We start from the raw sequence: 19,780 nt of genomic DNA, 5'->3' as shown, positions 1-19,780 counted from the left end.
TGTGTGAGATGAATGAGGTTCATCTGTCAAGCGAGACAGGTGACCCAGCACGCCGTTGATTAGCCCAGACAGATACGTCAGTCATCCCCGCAGCCACCGTGAAACACACTTCTGTGTGATAGAAAACCAATTCAGGACTGTCTGAAATCCACCTCAATTATATTGATTGAATGAGCAATTTAGGTGGCTTACCTAGAAATTTTTATTTCGTAACCAAAGTGGGCCAAAATGTGACTACTGGCAGCAGCTATCTCTAATTCTGATAGCAATTAATTTAATATTTTTTATTTTTTATATTGTTCCAACATAAGAGAATAAAATGATTTCAGCCAGCGCTGCAGAAGAATTACAGTTAAAAAGAAAACTAAATCTGTTCTGCGTATAGAAAAGCGTAACAGTACAACAGCTGCATGATCTAAAATTTCATTTTGGCTCCTGAATGTAGGGGCGTGAGCGTGTACTCTGTGTTATCTGTTTTATGGTGAGGAAGATGGAGAAAAAAAGAGAGCAGAGATAGTACATTAGACTGCATGTGAGAGAAAGCAATTATCTGTGGCAGACTACGTGCTTTTCCCATCACAGGAGGACAGGAGAGCAGAGGAGAGAATGGGAAATAAAAAAGAAGACAGAGAAGAGGAGAGGAGAGAAAGCGAGGAAGAGAGAGTAGAAGTGAGATACTGTAGACAGCTGGACCTGCCAGTCAGTTCTCTCCTGTGTCTGCTGATAAGACTGAATATAGCTCCACAAGTAATGCCATGCACTCCAAATTTCACTTTTTTTTTGCCTCATATTGGGACTTTGACTTGGTATCACTTGCAGGAGGAGATGATGGGGCTAGGTAGGAAGAGCTGCTGAGAGAGCTTCAGCCTCAGTGCAGCAAGGAGGTGGATTCGATTCTTTTTCTTACTGGTGAGTTTTTTCCCCTCGTATTCATGTGGTTTAAGTTGGGCAAGGCTCTGAACATGAGTGTAAATGACTTCCCATTTAAACCCCAAATTTAGGTCTGCCAAATTTTTTAATGTAATTTTTAATTGTAAGACTCTTGAAATGATTTTGGACATAAAGTCTGCTACTTTCAAGAAACACCCGAAAAACTCAGCTCTTCTATGAACACCTCAACACTCGAGCCCCTTTAACCGTTGCTTTTAACTGTTGATTGTTGCAGTACTTTCTTGTTGTTGGATGGTATTTCTAATGCACTTGTCTACTTTCAGTCATTTCTTACTTCGATAATAAAAAATAAACTTCTGTCACGCACTGGTACCCGGTCAGCCACTTGAGAATTTGTACCACATCTCTTTTTGAGTCACTGTCCTCTAACACTTGATTGTCTTGCCTCAGTTGTAAATTAAACTGTTGTACTTCCAGACTACTCTGAAGTCAGGAAGACACCATATTTTCAAGGTTCCAGTTGTATAGTCTGCCGTACATTGTTTGTTTTTTTTTCAAAATGACTGAAAAGATGAGTTTAATCTATTGCTCGACATATTACATGTGCTTATTCATCATCTTTTCACGGCAGCCTGTTAAAGTTCTACATCACGCTAGTGTCCCGGGGATGAAACAATGGGTGGTAAAAGGTTAAGGGAGTTTGACCCTTAAGAAGCTATAAGAAAGTTTTTTTACTGCTAGGATACACAATATACATTATACACATTTATAGCCATAGTTTGTGGTTTAATTGTACTGGATACCTAATATTTTGCCACTTCTGCTCTTTTCTACACCAACCCTTCAATTGAAAAATGACAAACAGCATTCACCAACACCCATCACCTGTTAGTGATTAGTCCTCATCTTTTGTCTCTCTTCCTGTTCCTGTGTCAAACACTTCAAAGCAGACTGGATTCAGTCTGCTCGCTGTCCTATACAATAATCACCCCCTCACACAATGAGCCAGGGAAATAACAAGTTCAAGTGTGCAGTCTGTGCAACGCTTGCCCCCTCAGTCTTTCACCAGGAAAACACTGCTCGTATTCAAACATGAGTAACGAGGGGAAAGAAAGGAGAGTGGGTGAGGAAACGCTGGAGGAGCTGCTGTTTAATGAAAGCGCATTATAATGGAGTGCTGTGCTGGGATGAGCGAGGTCCTCTCTCAGCTTGTTGATCTTGCTGATGAATGCTAACTCAGATTGTTGCTTAATTGACTTGGTCGGCGCCCAGCTGAAGGGTATCCTATCAAAGGTAGCGGTTCTATTTCTGTCCAGCTGTCTTTGCTATTTTTCTCCAATAACAATAATAAAGTCTTGGTATTTCTTAAATCTTATTAAAAGCTTACATTGTAGATGAAGATGACAAATCAGCAGGATAGTTAGTGTTGAATAGCAGCTTCTAGTCAGGTGCCCATATGAACTCTGAAACAGGTTTTGCTTGCTGTAATCATTCCTCCTGATCATAACGACTATTAGAAGATCCAAATCTAAAAGTGCATTATAAAGGGAGGATGTGTCAATGTTCATTTGGGCACCTGACTATTGTTTTAGGACCTATCCATTCATTTATCCTTAGTTTCCTGAGCTCAAGCAGGACTGTTGCTCCCAAGTGTGTACAGGCGAGCTATATATTACCTCATCTATTTATAACATCTCCTCTTTTTCATAGTGCTTTTTTAATCCTTTACCCTTGCTTTTTTCTTCCTTAATGCCTTTTACTCCTTGTTTTATTCCTTTTCTTCTGTCCTCCCTCCGTCTTTCCCTCTCTTTCCTTATTTGTCTCTGGCCTTGGCCTCAGTCTCTGAGTCTAGTTGTTGTTTATGGCCACATTAACAGGCAGTGCTGTGGCATTTTGGGGGCTATTAGAAGTCTTGTTGAGGCATTAGTCATGTCTCTGAAGTGTGATGTGGGCAGAGCACTGGCTGGGCCGGCGGGGGCCGTATCATGCATGGTGAGCTGGTCTTTATGCAAGCCAGACGGCTGACCTTTTCCTGCAGGATCCTATGTGATGGGAGAGGTGATGTCTGGGTAATTAATGGTGTGAAATCGTGGCGGCTCATCACATCCCTTCCCTCTCGTATCCCACCCCACTCAGCTGTCGCTGTGTCACTCAGCTGTCAAGTGACACCAGCAGGGGATCTCACTGGGAGGAGCAGGGAGGTATTGGATCTGCCCATCTGTGTTTGTCTGAGTTGAAAATTTGTTATGTAGTCAAAACGCAGGCAGAGTTCAATTTCAACGCTTAGATGATAATGAAATTGAGAAGAGGAGTGAGAATGTGAGTGGCAGCCGGACTGAAAAGAGTCATCAAGTTTCAGTGTCACACAAGTCAATTTGAATTCATTGTTTTCATCACTGTAGAAAAAAAAGATGTCTTCTGAGATTTACAGGAAGACACACACACACACACACACACACACACACACAGACACAAATTAGAATTGAGATTTCTCCCTTTTGTATTGTTCTGTAATGGATTCTGCAACATTCCTGCATCGTTTTCATTCTTTCTCTCTGAACAGTATTGCTTTTGTGTGGGTAATTCTGAATTCCCTCTCTGTCAGAGAACAATGAAACAACCCACTGGCTACTGACTGGTACCCTGTCAGCATCAGTGCCTGCTCGAGCCGGGAGCTGTCAGGTCAGACCCACACTGTGGTGGAGATTAGACCTTCTCATGTCAGATCGACCTCCATGAACGTGGCACTTTAATCTTACAAGCTACACTGACCACTGTGTGGGTTTACATGTGTGTTTGTGTGTGTTTGTGCAAGGCTTCACAACACTTTCAGTTCATACAGGTCGGTCTTATTAAAACATCTTTATTGCATTTAAAGGTACAGTGTGAAGAATTTTTTTTGCATCTAGTGGAACGGACTTGGCAGAAATGGAATATAACATTCATAAGTTTGTTTTAATTAGTGTATAATCACCTGAAAATCAAAATAGTGTTTTCATTACCTTAGAATGAGCCCTTTATATCTACATAGGGAGTGGGTCCTCTTCCATTGAGCTCGCCATGTTGCACCACCATGTTTCTACAGTAGCCCACAATGGACAAACCAAACCCTGGCTCTAGAGAGGGTCTTTCATGCTTTTTGCAACCACCATAGGTTCTCCTATACACTCGGAAGGGGAGGGGGAGGGGTATTAAGTTGGTTGCAATCTGCAGCCTCACCACTAGATGCCACTGAATTCTACGCACTGGTCCTTTAAAGTAGATGTACAGGGGCATGTTCACACGAAGGCAATTATGTCAAAGTTAAAGTGGCTATAATTGATATTTTTTAATATAATGTATCAAATCACAATGAGTAATTTCAGAAGCATTGCTTATAGTGATGAACCTTCATCGACCCTACGGTCCCCTCGGCTTTACGGAGCTTTATAGCGAGTTTCAGCTCAATGTTTAGATGTCCGGTTGCAACCAGCTCAGCACCAAATGGCCAACAGACACAGTTAGTGACTAGCTGGTCAACGTAATGGAGCATTTAGCAGCTAAAGAACCAGATATTTTCCCCCAGGAGTTGATAGAGAGGAAAAACAGAGCTAAAAGAGAGTGAGTATTGGACTTACATTCATCAGATTGACAGAAACAACTTACTTACCCCCAAAATTAGCTCCAATGCAGCTGCCAGAGATATTTCGCTGCTATTCTACCCACTGTGCCAATGTTCACCGAGCACGTTACTGGAGAGACTCGTCACGACTCATGAGCAGCTATGTAGTGCACTACATTAACCCCCCACCATTTTATTTGAGTGTCTGAACTGCAAGTGTGTAATTTATGCTCTACATAGTGCCCTCAAAAATCCTACATTAGAATGAAAAAAAGTGGTGTTCATGGTATGTACACCACTTTGTGCTAACAATCCCACAATGTTGCATTTTACAGATGTGAAAATTACTTAAGTGCATCTCCACAACTGTCAGTGATGACGATGATAAATAAGTGTCTGGAATCTCAATTTACTGTTCACTGTTGAGTAAACTGAGGGTCTGTTATAGAGGGAGTAGTGAATAGGTGAACAAAGGAGTGACTTTGGACACACACACACCTTCACTGACATCAGGATTTCAATTCTTGATGTTGGATTACCCCACAGGCTTGACTCTAACTAACTATACTCGCAGTATGTACTGATTCGACCAAAATGAACAAACAAAAACCCGGATGTCACACAATTTTACAGTATGCATCTGACCAGTCTACTTCATCTACTGTGTCCCACAATGCAAAGCGCTGGAACGGTCATAACTCTAACATGCGTGCACTGTAGACTGTCTGGGAACTGCACTGCCCTCATAGTTCATTGTTCCACCTTTTTCGGTCCGTCAACATCAAGTTAGTAAATAACATTTAGAAAATCAATTTTTGACATTTGTAAATCATGAAAACCCACATTTATGACTTGCTACACAATAGCGGTGGAATTCCATTAGCCGTGCTATTATTTGTCGTCGGTATGTAGTAGGCAGTTCTGAATATAGCCTCTGTTCTTCTGGGCGATGTCAGCTGTCAGTCACAGGGTCTGACTTTTCACCACTCTATCACTGCCCTGCCCCTCCCATTCAGAGCCAAGCTGTCGGATCCTCTCAACCTGAACTAGTCTCCTAAATGAGACTGAGTCGAGTCCCCGCCATCGGGACCGATGATACGCCCCAAAACCACATAGCGTCTCCCAGCTTACGGTGGCCAATAACACTGATAATGTACTCTTTCAGCTGTGTCAGATAATGTGACAAAAGAGTGTGTGTGTGTGTGTGTCTGTGTGTATGAGAGAGAGAAATAGACAAAGATAGAAAAAGATCTCACAGAGGAAACCCCCCTGGTGTCAAGGCCACGGTCTGAAAAGCTTGATTAACATGAGAAGGTGAGTGTGTTTCCATTGTACCTGCTATGTAGGAGTGTGTGTAAGTGTGTGTGAGTGATGGCCAGTGAATGAAGTGCCCCTGGTCTCTCCTGTCCTCCCTGGTGCTTCAGTGTAATTAGTGGGGAGACTAACGAGCTTCTCCCACTTTAACGAGGCTGGCTTTTTATTAGAACTGCTAATTGCCGCGTATCAAGGGAATATGCAGGCTCTGTGTTCAGGAAGCACGGGGAAGCAGAATAACTGTGTATGAGGTTTTATCGTGTGTGTGTGTGTGTGTGTGTGTGTGTGTATTAACATGTACAATATGTTAGGACTCTGTTTTAATGCCCACAGGCAAAAATAGTATAAAAGCTGAAGAATGGATCACTTTTAAAGACTTAATTGTAATGTCTGTCTAAATAAAGGTATCCATATATCTAAATTGATGTCTAAATATACAGCATTATGACCCTAATTAGCAGTTGTCAATTAAGTACAGTGTGTACACCTACTCCTACAGTTCTGAGTAGAGGTCTAATCGAGCAAAAGTGAGAACACCTGTGTGGGTGTAACATGAACATGTAGCCCTTGTTGCCCTTTTTTATTCATGAAGATTAAGATTAGACTGTTGATCAGTAACTGAGGATGTTGATCAACTGGTATAATGATTTAATATTCATGGTTTAAGTATCATTTTGAAGCCCCTACTGCAGCTCAGAAGAAGACATTTTTTAAGGCGTTTGAACTGTCTAAGTCTTACACTGCTTGACAGCAAACACTGTAGTTATGGTGAAGTACTATAGAAGTCTAATTTGCTAGTAGTTGAGTTCTAAATGTAAGTGTGTGTGTGTGGAACTCCCCTCCTCCTCCTAAGCAGAATGTAGCTCTTCACTAATCAGTGTAAATTGATTAATTGGTTAACAAGCATGCTCTTAATTGCCTGCCACTGTTTCCCTTTCCTGCCCTACACAAGGCACCAAAGCCCCATTCAGACTGGATTATTTCCGTACTTTGGGTGATTTTAATTTTTCATGTGCCAATCAGTGCTTTTAATCCCATTTGGAGCACATACGTGTGCATTTCTATTAATTATAGTATTACTTACAGTCACAAATACCTACTGTTTGGTTGGTTCTACCAAACTTTTAGTCTTATCCAGACATGCTTTGCATGTTAAAAGGGTATTTCTGAGTTCACTAAAAGCCTGCAGTCTGTAATCAAGTTGGGGAACCCATATGACTAAGAAACAGGGGGAAAGCCATTAGGAGACCCTGCAAGCTCATCAAATTGGCTGTTCTAATGTCAGCCACAGGTAATTAGTCTGTCTTGGCTACTCTGCCTTCATACAATATCACAGATTTTATGCGTAGCGGTATACCCAATCACCTCATAGTAAGCCTTTAAATTAGAGGCTTGCAATTGTACAGAAATGAATTGAAAGTTGAGTAGCTGGCCAATATGGAAAGTATCCAAAAGAGCCTTAATATCTTCAAGTCTTACCACCTTTACTGTAAAACAAGGTTTTTTCTTTTCTCTACAAGGTTTTTTGTAGGACACTATTGTATTTTTAATTAGATGTTTGATGCACTGTAGAATATAAACCAGTGTCTGGACAAACTAATATCTTGTTTTGTCTGTGGGTCAGCAGATTGAGCAGGTAGAGGCTGTTTTTATTGCATAGTCTTCATAACAGCAACAACTCAGCGGTGCACACTGTCTGACTTTGTGGGAGAATTGTAAGTAATTATACTGCTGGACAGGCTCTATATTTAACTTGAAGAGGGCTATAATAGTATGCAGAGAATCTGTCTTATAACAATACATTTTTAATACTTTAAATAGTACATAGCGTAAAGTAAATATTTGAGATGAGCACAGCTTCGTAGCATCAGACTTATATTTATATTGACTGTGTTTCCTAGGAATGTAATTTTGTGATAATAATAATAACAATATAGGGATATATTCTATGTTGTGAAATATACTGTAAGCATTTGTGGACTGATAGATTGAGTTAGTTTGCTCTCCTCTCTGATGCTTGTTTATAACAAACAAATGTAAGTCTTCTGCATCTCAAAGGCAGGTTTATTTTTGGCACTTCCTCCCTCCGACTACTTACAGTATATGCATGCGCACAAAGAGCCACACACATACTTACTCACACATGCAATTGGGCACCTACTGCAGTCCTTTGTCTGCTGCCCCTCTATCATTATGACCATACAGTAACTCAAGGGCTATTGGAGCTCCTGTTGCTTAGGTTACACGTGTTATTGCACCCTCTGCCAGTCCTGTCACGCGTGTTGCCATGCTGATTAACCATGGTCATGCCTGTTATTCTGCTTCAGCCTGGGAGGTGTTATTATTTAAAAGTGTGGCATTAGAAATCTTTACTGAGGTCCCAGGCAGCAGCCAAGGTTTATGTTAATGCAGTGTGTTTACTGCTTATGTCCTTGTCCACCAGCATACCTTTGCTGTCATTCCAGGTAACCTGCAACTTAACTTCGCACAGCATTTCTGCTAGAAGAGAGTGACACTAACTATGGGAGAAAGCTCCACCTGCTGATATCCTGCGTGTCATTGCATCCAAATGAGGCAGGTCACACATGTTATGGTGCTGAATGACTGCTTCATACTGCATGCATGAGTTGTATTACTTTCCAGTGTGAAATTAGATCACTTAAAAGGGGATGAAACTTCAATTTCCTGCCTTGTCAATTTGCCTTCATGTCATTTTTTCTTTACTATGTATAAGACAGCAAAGAGTGAAAGACTGACTGGAGAGTGACAGACAGGATAACTTGCAGCAAAAGTATTCATACCAATTCAATACCAACATTTCGTGATTACATGGTACAGTGTGAGCTGCTTCCTGCAGAGCTCCAAGGGTGCATCCTGTCTGAAATGGTATTGCTATCTGGTTCCATTTTCTGTATACGCAGCATAAATTGGATACAAATGTATCATCACCAGTGTAGCTACTGATCTTTTTTTTTTGTTTGTTTGTGCCCTTTCTTGTATTTTCCAAAAAAAGTTGGCATGGAAGCACACACTAGTTTTTGAAAGGTGACACTGGACTGATATAGAGTAGAAAAGAAAAAAGATTTTGCACTGATTTATATCCATTCCATCCACTTCCTGCTGCTTTTCCGGGACCAGGACGCGGTGGCATCAGACTGAGTAAGGTAACCCAAACATCCTTCACCCTGGCAACGTCCTCCAGCACTTCCTGGGGGATCCCAAGGCATTCCCACACCAGAAGATATATGTAATCTCTCCAGCGCATTCTGGGTCTGCCCTGGGGCCTCCTACCAGTTGGACGTGCCTGGAACACCTCCAGAGGGAGGTTACCAGATGCCCAGACCACCTCAGCTGGCTCCTTTCGACACGAAGGAACAGTGGCTCTACTCTGAGTTCTCTCCAGCTCTCTGAGCTCCTCACCCTATCTCTAAGGCTGACCACAGACACCTTACGCGGGAAACTCATTTTGGCTGCTTGTATCCATGATCTCATTCTTTCAGTCACTACCCAAAGCTTGTGACCACAGGTGACGGTTGGAACGTAGACTGAATTTAGAGCTTTGCCTTCTGGCTCAGTTCCTTCTTCACCACAACGATCTAGTACAAGGCCCACATTACTGATGATGCTGCACCGATCTGCCTGTCAACCTCACGCCCCATCTTACCCTCACTCGTGAACAAGACCCCAAGATCTCCTTCACATGGGGCTGATTTTCAAGGAATTCAAACAAATGCACATGAGAGTGTAATGTTGTCCCACTGCTGAAGCACTTTTTGGCTACACACACAACACGTCAGCATTCACTACATCAGCTCTTTAATACAGTGTGATAAAGAGGTGTAAGAGGATTTGAGTGTGGCCACCAGTTTGCTGTTAGTAGGCCAGGATATAGGATAGAGTTACTCACTGTCTCTCTTAATCAACTCAGGTCTCTCTCCATTCATGTCCCTGACTTCCTTCTTCCACTTAGCCTGTGCTCACTGTTCCAGACAGCAGTTCAAGGCTCATGGAGAGTGAACCGTACCAGTCTGGGTCAAATGTCAAAGGTCACTGGAAGTGCTGGAGATCAGACAGGGCTGAGACTCAGCGGTGAAGTTGATCAAATACTCTTAAACCTCCTCCTGCAGAACCTCCCTCTTTTTCTTAGTCTTAAGGGATTTGATGGGTGCATGTAACTCAGGGAAACAGGTTAATGGCTTGTGCCAGTGGATATGATTCATGGGTAAGGTGAAAGAATGAGTCATGAAAATTACTGCATTTTGAGCCACGTTTTCAGGTCTGTGAAGACGACATTAAAACAGATTCTTATTCAGGTGAATGGGAAGGTGTGCCCAAATGTGAGAGTAAGAAACTCAGACAATTTTTCCAATTTTCTCCATAACTAAATCTTCTATGGACAAGATGGTTCTTACTTTTTTTGACGCTCATGAAGGCTCAGTCTGTCACCCTGAAGGTGATATAAAATCAAATTTTAAGTTATCCAAGGAGCATTGAATCGAGGGCAACTGGACTTGGATGTAGATACTTGAAGACATTTCACCTCTCACCTAAGGGGCATCTTCATTTCTAACTAACTGGCAGGGTGCCCCAGGTATTTAAGCTCTGCGGGGTTGTTATCAAAGTCATTGGTTTGTTAGTGCTGTAAAGAAAGTCGTTGGAGTTATTGGAGTCCGGAGGCCAAGTGTAAACGACAGTCGTTGGAGTTGTCACATGAGGTCAAATGTAAATGGTTGTTAAGTCTCCTGGGAAGTGTTGACAGGACAGCATTATAGGTGGGGGATAAATAGTGTCATAGACCTCCTCCTCTGTTGAAGGATGGTTTCTCTACTTTGATGTAGATAGCCTCCCTCACTCCTCTTTCAAAACATCTGTCCTCCATATCCAAAATATGTACGTTGTTGTCCTCGAAAGAGTGTCCCTTATCTTTTAGGTAAACTGCAGAGTCTTGACCTGAGGAATTGGCTCTCCTGTGTTGATCCATGTGTTTGTTTAATTGGTTGTTTAGTTTCCCTGATATACAAGTCTGTGCATTCCTCACTGCATTGGACTGCATACACTAGATTGCTTTTCTTGTGTCTGGGTCTGCAGTCTTTCAGGGAGGACCAGTTTCTGTCTTAGTGTGTTTCTGGGTTTGAAAAACACAGGGATGTGGTGTTTGTTGAAAATCCTCATGAGTTTCTCAGATATTCCAGACACGTATGGGATGATGTTGTTGCATTGATTCTTCTTTTCTTCACCACTGGCAGTGTTGGAGTTCTTCCTGGATTTTGTGGCTGTTTTCCCAAAGGTCCAGTTGGGGGACGAGTTTTAAGTATATCCTTAAGGTGTTTGTGCTTCTTCTCTTGGGCCTCCTCAAACCATGTTCACAAAGTCCATGGAGTTTTGAATATGGTGAGGAGTGTTACCAATCAAGGGGGCTAAGACAGTAGATATGTTTGGTAATGTTGTAAGTAACTGAGTTGATGCTGCTGATAATGGGCCTTATGGGGGCTCTTTCATTGCAGATCTTGGGGAGCCCATACATGCATGGGATGGCTTCTCCAGGATACAACTGATAATATTGTTTGTGATTGATGGTTTACTTCTTCTGTAGCTGTTGTAAATATTCTATAACCTTTTTCTTGTTCTTATTGAATCCACTGGTGGGATCTAACCACAGTGTTTCAGACGTAGTAGTGTCACTGAGTAGTGTGGTGACCCTGGCCTGGTAGTCTGCTGTGTTTAGGACCACTGAGCATCTTCCTTTATCACCCAGTAGGATGGTGATGTTTTGGTCCTTGCTCAGTGACATCACAGCCTTCCCTTCCTGGATGGTGAGGTTAAAAGGAGGTGCCTTTGCATTGGAATGGGCCGCCGATACCTTCAACCTGAGCTGTTCGGCCTCTGTTTCCATTAAGTTGTTTTTCTGTAAGGTTGATTCTGTTGCTGTGATGATGTCAACTATTGGTAAAAGTTTAATCCTTTGGCTAGGACATCTTGCTCTAACTGGGTAAGTTACCTGTTTGACAGGTTTTTCACTCATCTGTCGTATGTTTCATCCAGTATGGAATTATCTTTCTTTTGCATCCAGATAAGTTCTTCAGCTTTCTTAGTATCGCTGGCTCGTGACTCTAGGTTTTGGAATTTTCATGTCTGTCTTTCCTTGCTTCTGGCGTATTGAGATAATTATGCCTTTTCAATGAAGTCAGTGACCTTCTTCAAGACTGCACTGGGCAGATGTGATTTCAATATCTGGAGTAAGCTGTCAGCCTCTTTATTCAAAGCTTCAATGATGAAATTGATCTGTCTCACTCATTCTCATTCATTAGCTGGTTCTGTGCCTTCTCTAGGTTCTTTCCAGCTCTGTGGCCTTTCACCGTAGAACCTAGACGTAGGCTGTTTGGTATGAGTCTGTGTTGTTGGCATCTCAGGTTAAACCGTAGGTGGTTTCTGTAGTCTGTAGTTTGCATCACGTTGTTTTTGCTGTTTGCAAACAGCAGATTTTAAGTTGTTTTGATTATATTTTTCACTGTAGCCTTTTGTATATTTTGTTTGCCTGGGCTGCTTCATTTCTCCAGGCTCTCTTTACAAACTGTGAACTGCAATACTTTGTAAACTCTCTGACCCATACAAACTGCCTACCCTCTTGTTCCTTAATATTCAGCTTTATGAAAATGAGGATGAAGACAAACAGCCTTGCATTGTGTCCAATCTGCACACCCTCCCACCCTCTGCAGTTTTCCTCCTCTGCACTGACATCAGGCTACGGAGAAGCCCTCAGTATGAAAGCTTATTGGTTGTGAATGTTTTGTGGTATTATGTCTGCACCAGTATATGTGTGTGTGTGTGTGTTTGTGTGTGTGTGTGTGTGTGTGTGGTGTGTCTGTGTGCTTATTTTAATCTGAGGGATTTGCATCACACTCTTTTTGCTGTTTGCAAAAATAAGCCCCAGGGAGCACAGACAATAACATAGTTATAAAATAAAAACGTCCTCGGATAAAAGTTAAGTTAAATTCACAATCTATTCTTATATGCACAAGCTAAATACTTACCAGCATGTAAGCACTGCATTACCCAAAACCTCCCCTCATCCAAGTCTATATGCACTGTAGTATCAGTAATGTTGTGACCCAGAAAATAAGCATCTCCAGTTTTGTTTTTTACCACATTTTCACTTGGAGCTCACAAGTTCTCTGACATTTAGAACATTTTATTACAAATGCAAATAAATAAAAGATAGAGATATAATAGCAACATGGTCAAAACGACTGAGTAGAGCTGAGACAATTAGTTGATTTATCAGTTAGACAGTCAAGTTATTCTGCAACAATTTTGATACTATTTTTTGAGAAAATTATGCCTAAAATGTTCTGGTTCCAGCTTCCTGATTATAAATATTTTCTGTTTTTCTTCAACTTCTGTGAGAGTAAATTCAATAACCTGAATATCTGAATATCAGACCAAGAAATAAATAAAATATCAAGCAATAACAAGCAATTTCAATATGTCAACTTTGGCCCTGGGAAATTCGGATTTTGCACAGAAACTATAATCGGAAAATAATCGTTAGTTGCAGCCCTGTATGAGATTTTTAAATCTTAAATCCTAAAATGTGCCATTTTTAGTTTGGATGGAGAGTTCTTGTATCATGTAATGTCCTTCTCTGTGTGGACCTTTCAGTTCTTCAGTAGGAAATGATCACTAATTGGAGTGAAGGGATTGGGTAAACCTTGCATGAAATTGCCATCAGAGGCCCATTGTTGAGTGTGTGTCCCTCTGCAGCTCCACCCCAGCAGCCAGCCTGTTGACTTCAGAGAGTGCTCACTCAACTATGAAGCCTGTGGTGTTGCAAACTGGAGCCAGGGAATGTTTGTGTATGTGTGTGTGTGTGTGTGTGTGTGAGAGGAAAATAATGTATGGCTGCCTGCGTCTGGGAGTGACAGTTGGAGAGATAACAGCCACATTTATTGAACTATTTATTTTTCTTGTGAGGGAGCTTGCATGTTTGCTTTAGAGAGAGAAAGTGATGGGAGAAAGTGTGATAGTCAAGAGAGAGCGGGGCACGAATGTAGGGTGAGGGGGTGTTCTATGTGGGGCGGAGCGAGGAGGGTGAGAGGGGGCTGACTGGGGTTTTAGGGGTGTGTTGTGTGTGTGTGTGTGTGTGTGTGTGTGTGTTTGAGAGAGAGATGGGGGAGGTGTGTGGCGAGGGTCTTGGATTGGACTGTAATCCTTTAGTCCTGGTTGGGAATAACCCTGCACAGTCTGGGACAAACAATATGACAGGGGCTCACACGCACACACACACACACACACACACACACACTCACACACAACATATTGTCTCGCTCACTCACTGCGTGGTGAGACGGGCTTTGGCTGACGTTACTTCATCATGACAAAATGTCCTGGCAGAAACTGGCTGATTTACTGCAAGAGAAGGTCAGTTCTTTCTGTAAAGTAGAGCTTTTCTTACATTTGTGCATCAAGAGTGTGTGTGACAGAGAGAGAGAGAGAGAGACAAAGATGTTTTGGTGTGTCGTGTGCATTCAAGGGCACAATGTTGTGTACATGTTGGACTCTGCAGTGCAAATTTTATCCTAGTCTTGAGTTAACTTCTATTTTTTTTCTTATTATAGAATATTGTTGGAAAGATGAATTGTTAATATATTCTCTAGTACTTTATTAAGAGGAATTGTAGAAATTATTTCTGTACCTTCTTCCTCCTCCTCTTCTTCTGTCTGAAGTCATGAGGCAGATGGAACACATTTAGACCAGTTGGTTACACTTGTGATCAATGATTACTTTTTCCTTATCCAGTCACACCACATCTCCCACACCAGATAAGTACACGTATGTAAGTTGTCACATACTCACGTCATGACAGAATCTAGTTTAAATAGCCGTACTGTAACTGTGAAGTCAATGTGAAGTGGGAAAAAAACGTTAAAAAAGTTGACAATTTTCTCACAAATGGCATCTATCTATCTATCTATCTATCTATCTATCTATCTATCTATCTATCTATCTATCTATCTATCTATCTAATAATCATTTTGCATCATCACAGACAGCTACAGAGTGGCACCTCTGTAATTTTTACATATATAAAATGCAGTGGATTGCATTGTGGGATTGTTAGCAGAAAGTAGTGTAAATGTCACAGACTCTTTTTGAGAGCACTAAATAAAATGTCAGACGTTAAACATAGTGCAGAATACATGTATGGTAAATAGCAAGTGATTTCAGACAAAGCCTTCATCTTTACATTTTGGTACTTGTGATGAAATATTCCTTCTCTGGTTTTTCTTCTTTTTGTTCCAGTAACACAAGTAAATAAAAGTGTTAGTGGAGGCAGGTGTCCCTCTGCAACAGAGCAGACTAACGTTCACCTCATCTGAGAGACCCTGCGTGTGTATAATAATGCAATCTGTGCACTCCTGAAGAGTCTTTCCATCTCATATCCCCTCTTAAAACTTAATATACAGTACCTAATACTGCATTAGCATGCTTGCCAGACAGAGTTATCGGCCAAAGGCACGGATGATTATGGAGATAATCCTCTCACATATCACTTATTAAGGAAGCTAAACGTGCCAAAAATCAGTACATACATTTAATTAACTGCAACCACAGAAGCTGCATAAAATCAATTTTCAGCCAAGTGTGAATATACACTTGATTATTACAGTAAGATCTCAGATGACATTGAGTGGAACGTATACTGACAACCGTCGTCTTAACAGGGGGAAAAACTGCCTTATCACTGTTAGGTAACATTGTGAAAAACAACATGAGGGAGAGCCAAAACCTCGTCTCCCTGTTGTCATTTGGTGGAGCATAGAGCACCTGCTGCCAGACTGGCTTTACTCAGCGTCTGCCAACACCAGCATATGGCAAACACACACACACACACACACATATATTCATGCATGCATGTACACAGGCACTATTCTATTTCTGGTTCAGGGGTGTCGGAATCTGGCAGACGGCTCATTTTGTCTGAATGTCACATCTTTATGCATGGATTCACTGTATTTACACAGAAGGACATGGTTACTCTCACACACACGTACATTTGCAAATATACGGATTCAAAGACACACACACAGTTACATTTACAGTACACTCACACACAGACGCATAGAGACTGAGAAGTAGCAGCTTTCTTCTGCCTGCACTCACAAAACAACCTGACGTTCAAATCAAACTTTCAAGCCCTAAATACTGTATATTCCAACCCAGTCTACTCCATTAGAAACAGAGTAATGAGTGCCTTTGCAAACCTCTATCATTGCTCTCTTGGAAGTTAACAACATCAAACACAAACAAAATGTATAGTTTTTCATATTTATAAGTAGCAGTTTAATTATAAATCACCACTTCAGATTTGAAGTCTACAGCTATTCAGTGTGAAGATGATGTCAGGGGTAACAAAGCTTTAGAACGACGTGCGAAGCTCTTTTCACATTCAGTGCTTTAAGTAATCACTGCTCTGAAGGTCTTTTGAATTTACATTTAGGTTTTGTTAGAATATCTCTGGTGTTTTTTTTTAAGCCATATTTGAATGCCTTTTCTGTTCTGGCTGTGAATATGCATAAAAAACAGCCCGTGGTTAAATGTGGCGCTCAGTGTCGTTTCAAAGTGAAATCCAAAGCTGTTAAAAGTTGCTGCTGCCTCTCGGGCCGTTTTCGAGCAATTAGGGCTCTTTCATAAGGAGCTCAAACTATGACTAAACTGCTGCTGATGGCTTTTTGGCTTTTGATGTTTGGCTGCACAGAAAATTATGCACTGGGGGATATTGACAGCTCATGAACTTCACATGTTTTGTTTTTTTTTGGATCTGGTGCTTATTTGATACACTGCATGTGTGTTGTGTTTGTAAGATACTGTTGACCGTTTAGTTTAGTTTGCTTGAAGTGGAGATGTCCTTGAAGTGTTCCTGTCTATTCTATTCAACACATCCATATCCTTTCAGTTAGACAGATGATATAAAGTCTTAATCATTTTGCATGATCTGTTTATGTGTGTGTTCAACTGCAGTATGACCCAGAGAATTCGGGCTTCATCAGTACCGAGCGGTTCAGGGACCTGCTGGCGACCCACAGCTCTGAGCTTGACCCCCACAAACTAGAAGTCCTATTGGCCCTCGCCGATGGTAACGCTGATGGAAAGATCTGTTACCAAGACTTTGTCAACCTGGTGAGATACTTTAACCTTTTATGGACTCGCTGACGTCAATATTAAGCAGAAATCAGTAGTTTATTAGGACCTCTTGCCCACACACTTACATCTAGGTTTAAATTTCCATCTCAAACTCTGGTCAATCTGTAATTCATGTTAGTATAAGAGTCTCTGCTGTCAGCTCTGTGAGGCTGTACCATAGACTGTATTGTACGTAGACACAGTAGTGCTTTGAGCTCAATGCTTACAGCATGCTACTGTTTGCTAATCAGCACTTAACCCAAAGTACAGCTGAGGCTGATGGGAATGTTTTGCAGGAATGTAGTTATAAACCAAAGTACTTGACGCATTCAAGTTTTTAAATTTATGCTGGCACAAGAGGAAAAGTCAGGAGATCATCAAAGGTATTGCAATTCATCCTGAGGGGAGTGTGAATGTTTCATTTCATGGCAATCCATCCAGTAGTTTTGGAGATATTTCACTCAAAACCAAAAATGTCAACCTCATGAAGGTGCCAAAGGAGAATTTGGGATCAGGAATCATGAATGTCAACACAATTTTATGACAATCCATCTAATAGTTAAAACTTATTTCAGTCTTGACCAAAGTGGTGGAGCGACTGACCAACCTAGAGCTGCTTGTGTGTCTAGAAACCTCACTGTCTCCATTATCTACACTTTGGTCACACATCAAACTTTTTTTTTTTTTTCCATTTTTACATCCAGTCTCAGAAGCAATATTCCAAGATCACCTCAGTTACAGAGTGGAGAGTCTTTCTAATAGGAAATGACTCTCTGTCTGGTGATAAATTCCCCTCTAACGCTCACCTTGCTCCACTTTAAGTTTCTCCTTCAAACTGCTGCCTGCTGCTGATTGTCCAAGGTCTCAGTCAAGCATCTCCAGCTGCGCTTGCTGCCTCATAAAATTCTCATTTTCTGTTTTCCACTGTCTTGTTGCTGTTCCTCATGGGAGGCCGAACCGCTGACCCACGACAGTGTGACGTCCTCTTGGTGTGGGAGTATCTGTGTGGTAAACAATAACTACTGGGTGGCTGAGGGGTGGGAGTGAGGGGTGCGTCTGTAGAGACTGTAGGGAATTCATTGTTGTCTGTGATAGTGAGTATGTCCATCTCTCCCGTTCTCTCTTGTTCCTCGGAGTTGTTTATTGTGTGATACAGTGGGTGAGGAATGGGCTTGTTGGAAGCTTGGAAAAATGTCAAAAGGGCCTTTTGCTGTTGGTTTCCAATTGGTCCATTCATGTCACGCGACACGCTGTATGCGCTGGTGTGCTACTAGAAGTGAGACAGAGAGGAATGGGGTGCAAGTATCTGTTTGTACATTCACATTTTTTTTCCTTAGTCACTATTGTGTGTGTGTGCCCCCTCCACAATGGTTTATGTATTCATGGATGCAGCCACAACAGAAGCTGAACACGGAGAGCAATACATGCAGGAAAGAAAACAAGAAAGAATGGAAGATCGATGTGACGTGTTTTCATGATTATGGTAATGATGTGAACAGTTAACTTATATGTGCTAAAAAAAAAAAAACATTTGCTGGATGCAGCTCTCTGATGCTGCCTCACTCTGTATATTTGGGGGTTTTGGACTGTGTTGGGTCGGACAAAATGAGTCGGGAAAATGTGATGTTGTTTTCACTATTTTTTGACATTTTATAGACCAAACAATTAACTGATTTATCAAGAAAATAGTCACTAGATTTATCAATATTGAATTAAATATGTAGTTGCAACAACTCAACAAGAATAGGGCTTTTTTTGTATTATGCTGGTGTTTTTCAGCTGTTTTAAACTGTACCTTTTATTAAAAACTATACAGAAAAATGTCTCCCTTTATCTTAAAACATTGCCGATGCATTGTGCCCTTCAAACTACTACTCCCATATATCTGGGTTTTACACCGTCCAAAACCCTGAACGAGCTTTTGAGCGCGTCACTTTGGGCTGTGAGATGTTTAATGGACATTTCCATTATTTCCTGGCAGTTTTCAGACTAATCTGTTAAAGGATTTATTGAAAAATAAACAAATTGACATATATTCATGCCTATAGTAATATGTAATGAATGAACTGGTCCTGAAAAGACTATTTTGATAAAAAATAATAATTCTTGAAGTCAGTTAACAGGGAAAATGTCAAACATTTGCTTGTTTCAGCTTCAAAAATGTGAGGATTTGCTGCTTTTGTATTTTAAAAATAATTGTAAATGTTGACTCTCTTTTGGTTTTGAACAGTTAGTCAGGCAGAAAAAAATCCACAATTTGAACCTTGGAGTTTTTGAAAATGTGATTTTCACTATTTTCATTTGTAGACATTTTATAAACTAAACTATCAATTGAAAAATAATCATAAGGCTTTTGGTTAGAGGTTACACCGAGGTTTGGTAGAGTGAACACCTCCTTTTGAGCCAGTATTAAAGGCTAAATGTTCATGTGTTATCTGTAAGGAGTCTTTCACATGTGCACCCATAGTTCTGTGAAAAATTGACCATGTTGCCCATAAATATGATACGAATATCTAAAGGAATGTAAAGCATGTAAATACAAGATAATGGATTTTCAAAGGGCAGACATTAATGGTCTGGAAGATAAAGATCAAAGGATTAAGGTCAATATGGGAACTTGAGTGAAAGTGATATAAATATTCCAGCAGGTTAATCAGTGGTGTCTGGTCTCTGTTGGTACATTTCTGCCTCGACGGAGGGAATAAATGAAGGAAGAATAGAAAGGAGAGGAGGTGGGCCATTACAGACAGAGACAAACTGCGAGGGGTTTATTTGTTGCACCATCTCTCCTTT

At 41.1% G+C, this 19,780-nt stretch overlaps 1 protein-coding gene across 2 annotated transcripts in view; it reads left to right on the top strand.

The window, feature by feature from the left end:
- Nucleotides 1-19,780, top strand: part of rhbdl3 (rhomboid, veinlet-like 3 (Drosophila)) — a 60,517-nt gene that overhangs the window by 21,680 nt on the left and 19,057 nt on the right. For both annotated transcript variants that reach the window (XM_042429362.1, XM_042429368.1), the window contains exon 2: nucleotides 16,826-16,984. In XM_042429362.1, the coding sequence (XP_042285296.1) occupies nucleotides 16,826-16,984 (159 nt within the window). The remainder of the gene's footprint in view (nucleotides 1-16,825; nucleotides 16,985-19,780) is intronic.

This window comes from Thunnus maccoyii, chromosome 2 (genome assembly GCF_910596095.1).
Source record: "Thunnus maccoyii chromosome 2, fThuMac1.1, whole genome shotgun sequence".
NCBI classification, from domain to species: domain Eukaryota; kingdom Metazoa; phylum Chordata; class Actinopteri; order Scombriformes; family Scombridae; genus Thunnus; species Thunnus maccoyii.
The sequence above is the reverse complement of the archived record's forward strand: the minus strand, read 5'-3'. Positions and strand labels throughout refer to the sequence as shown.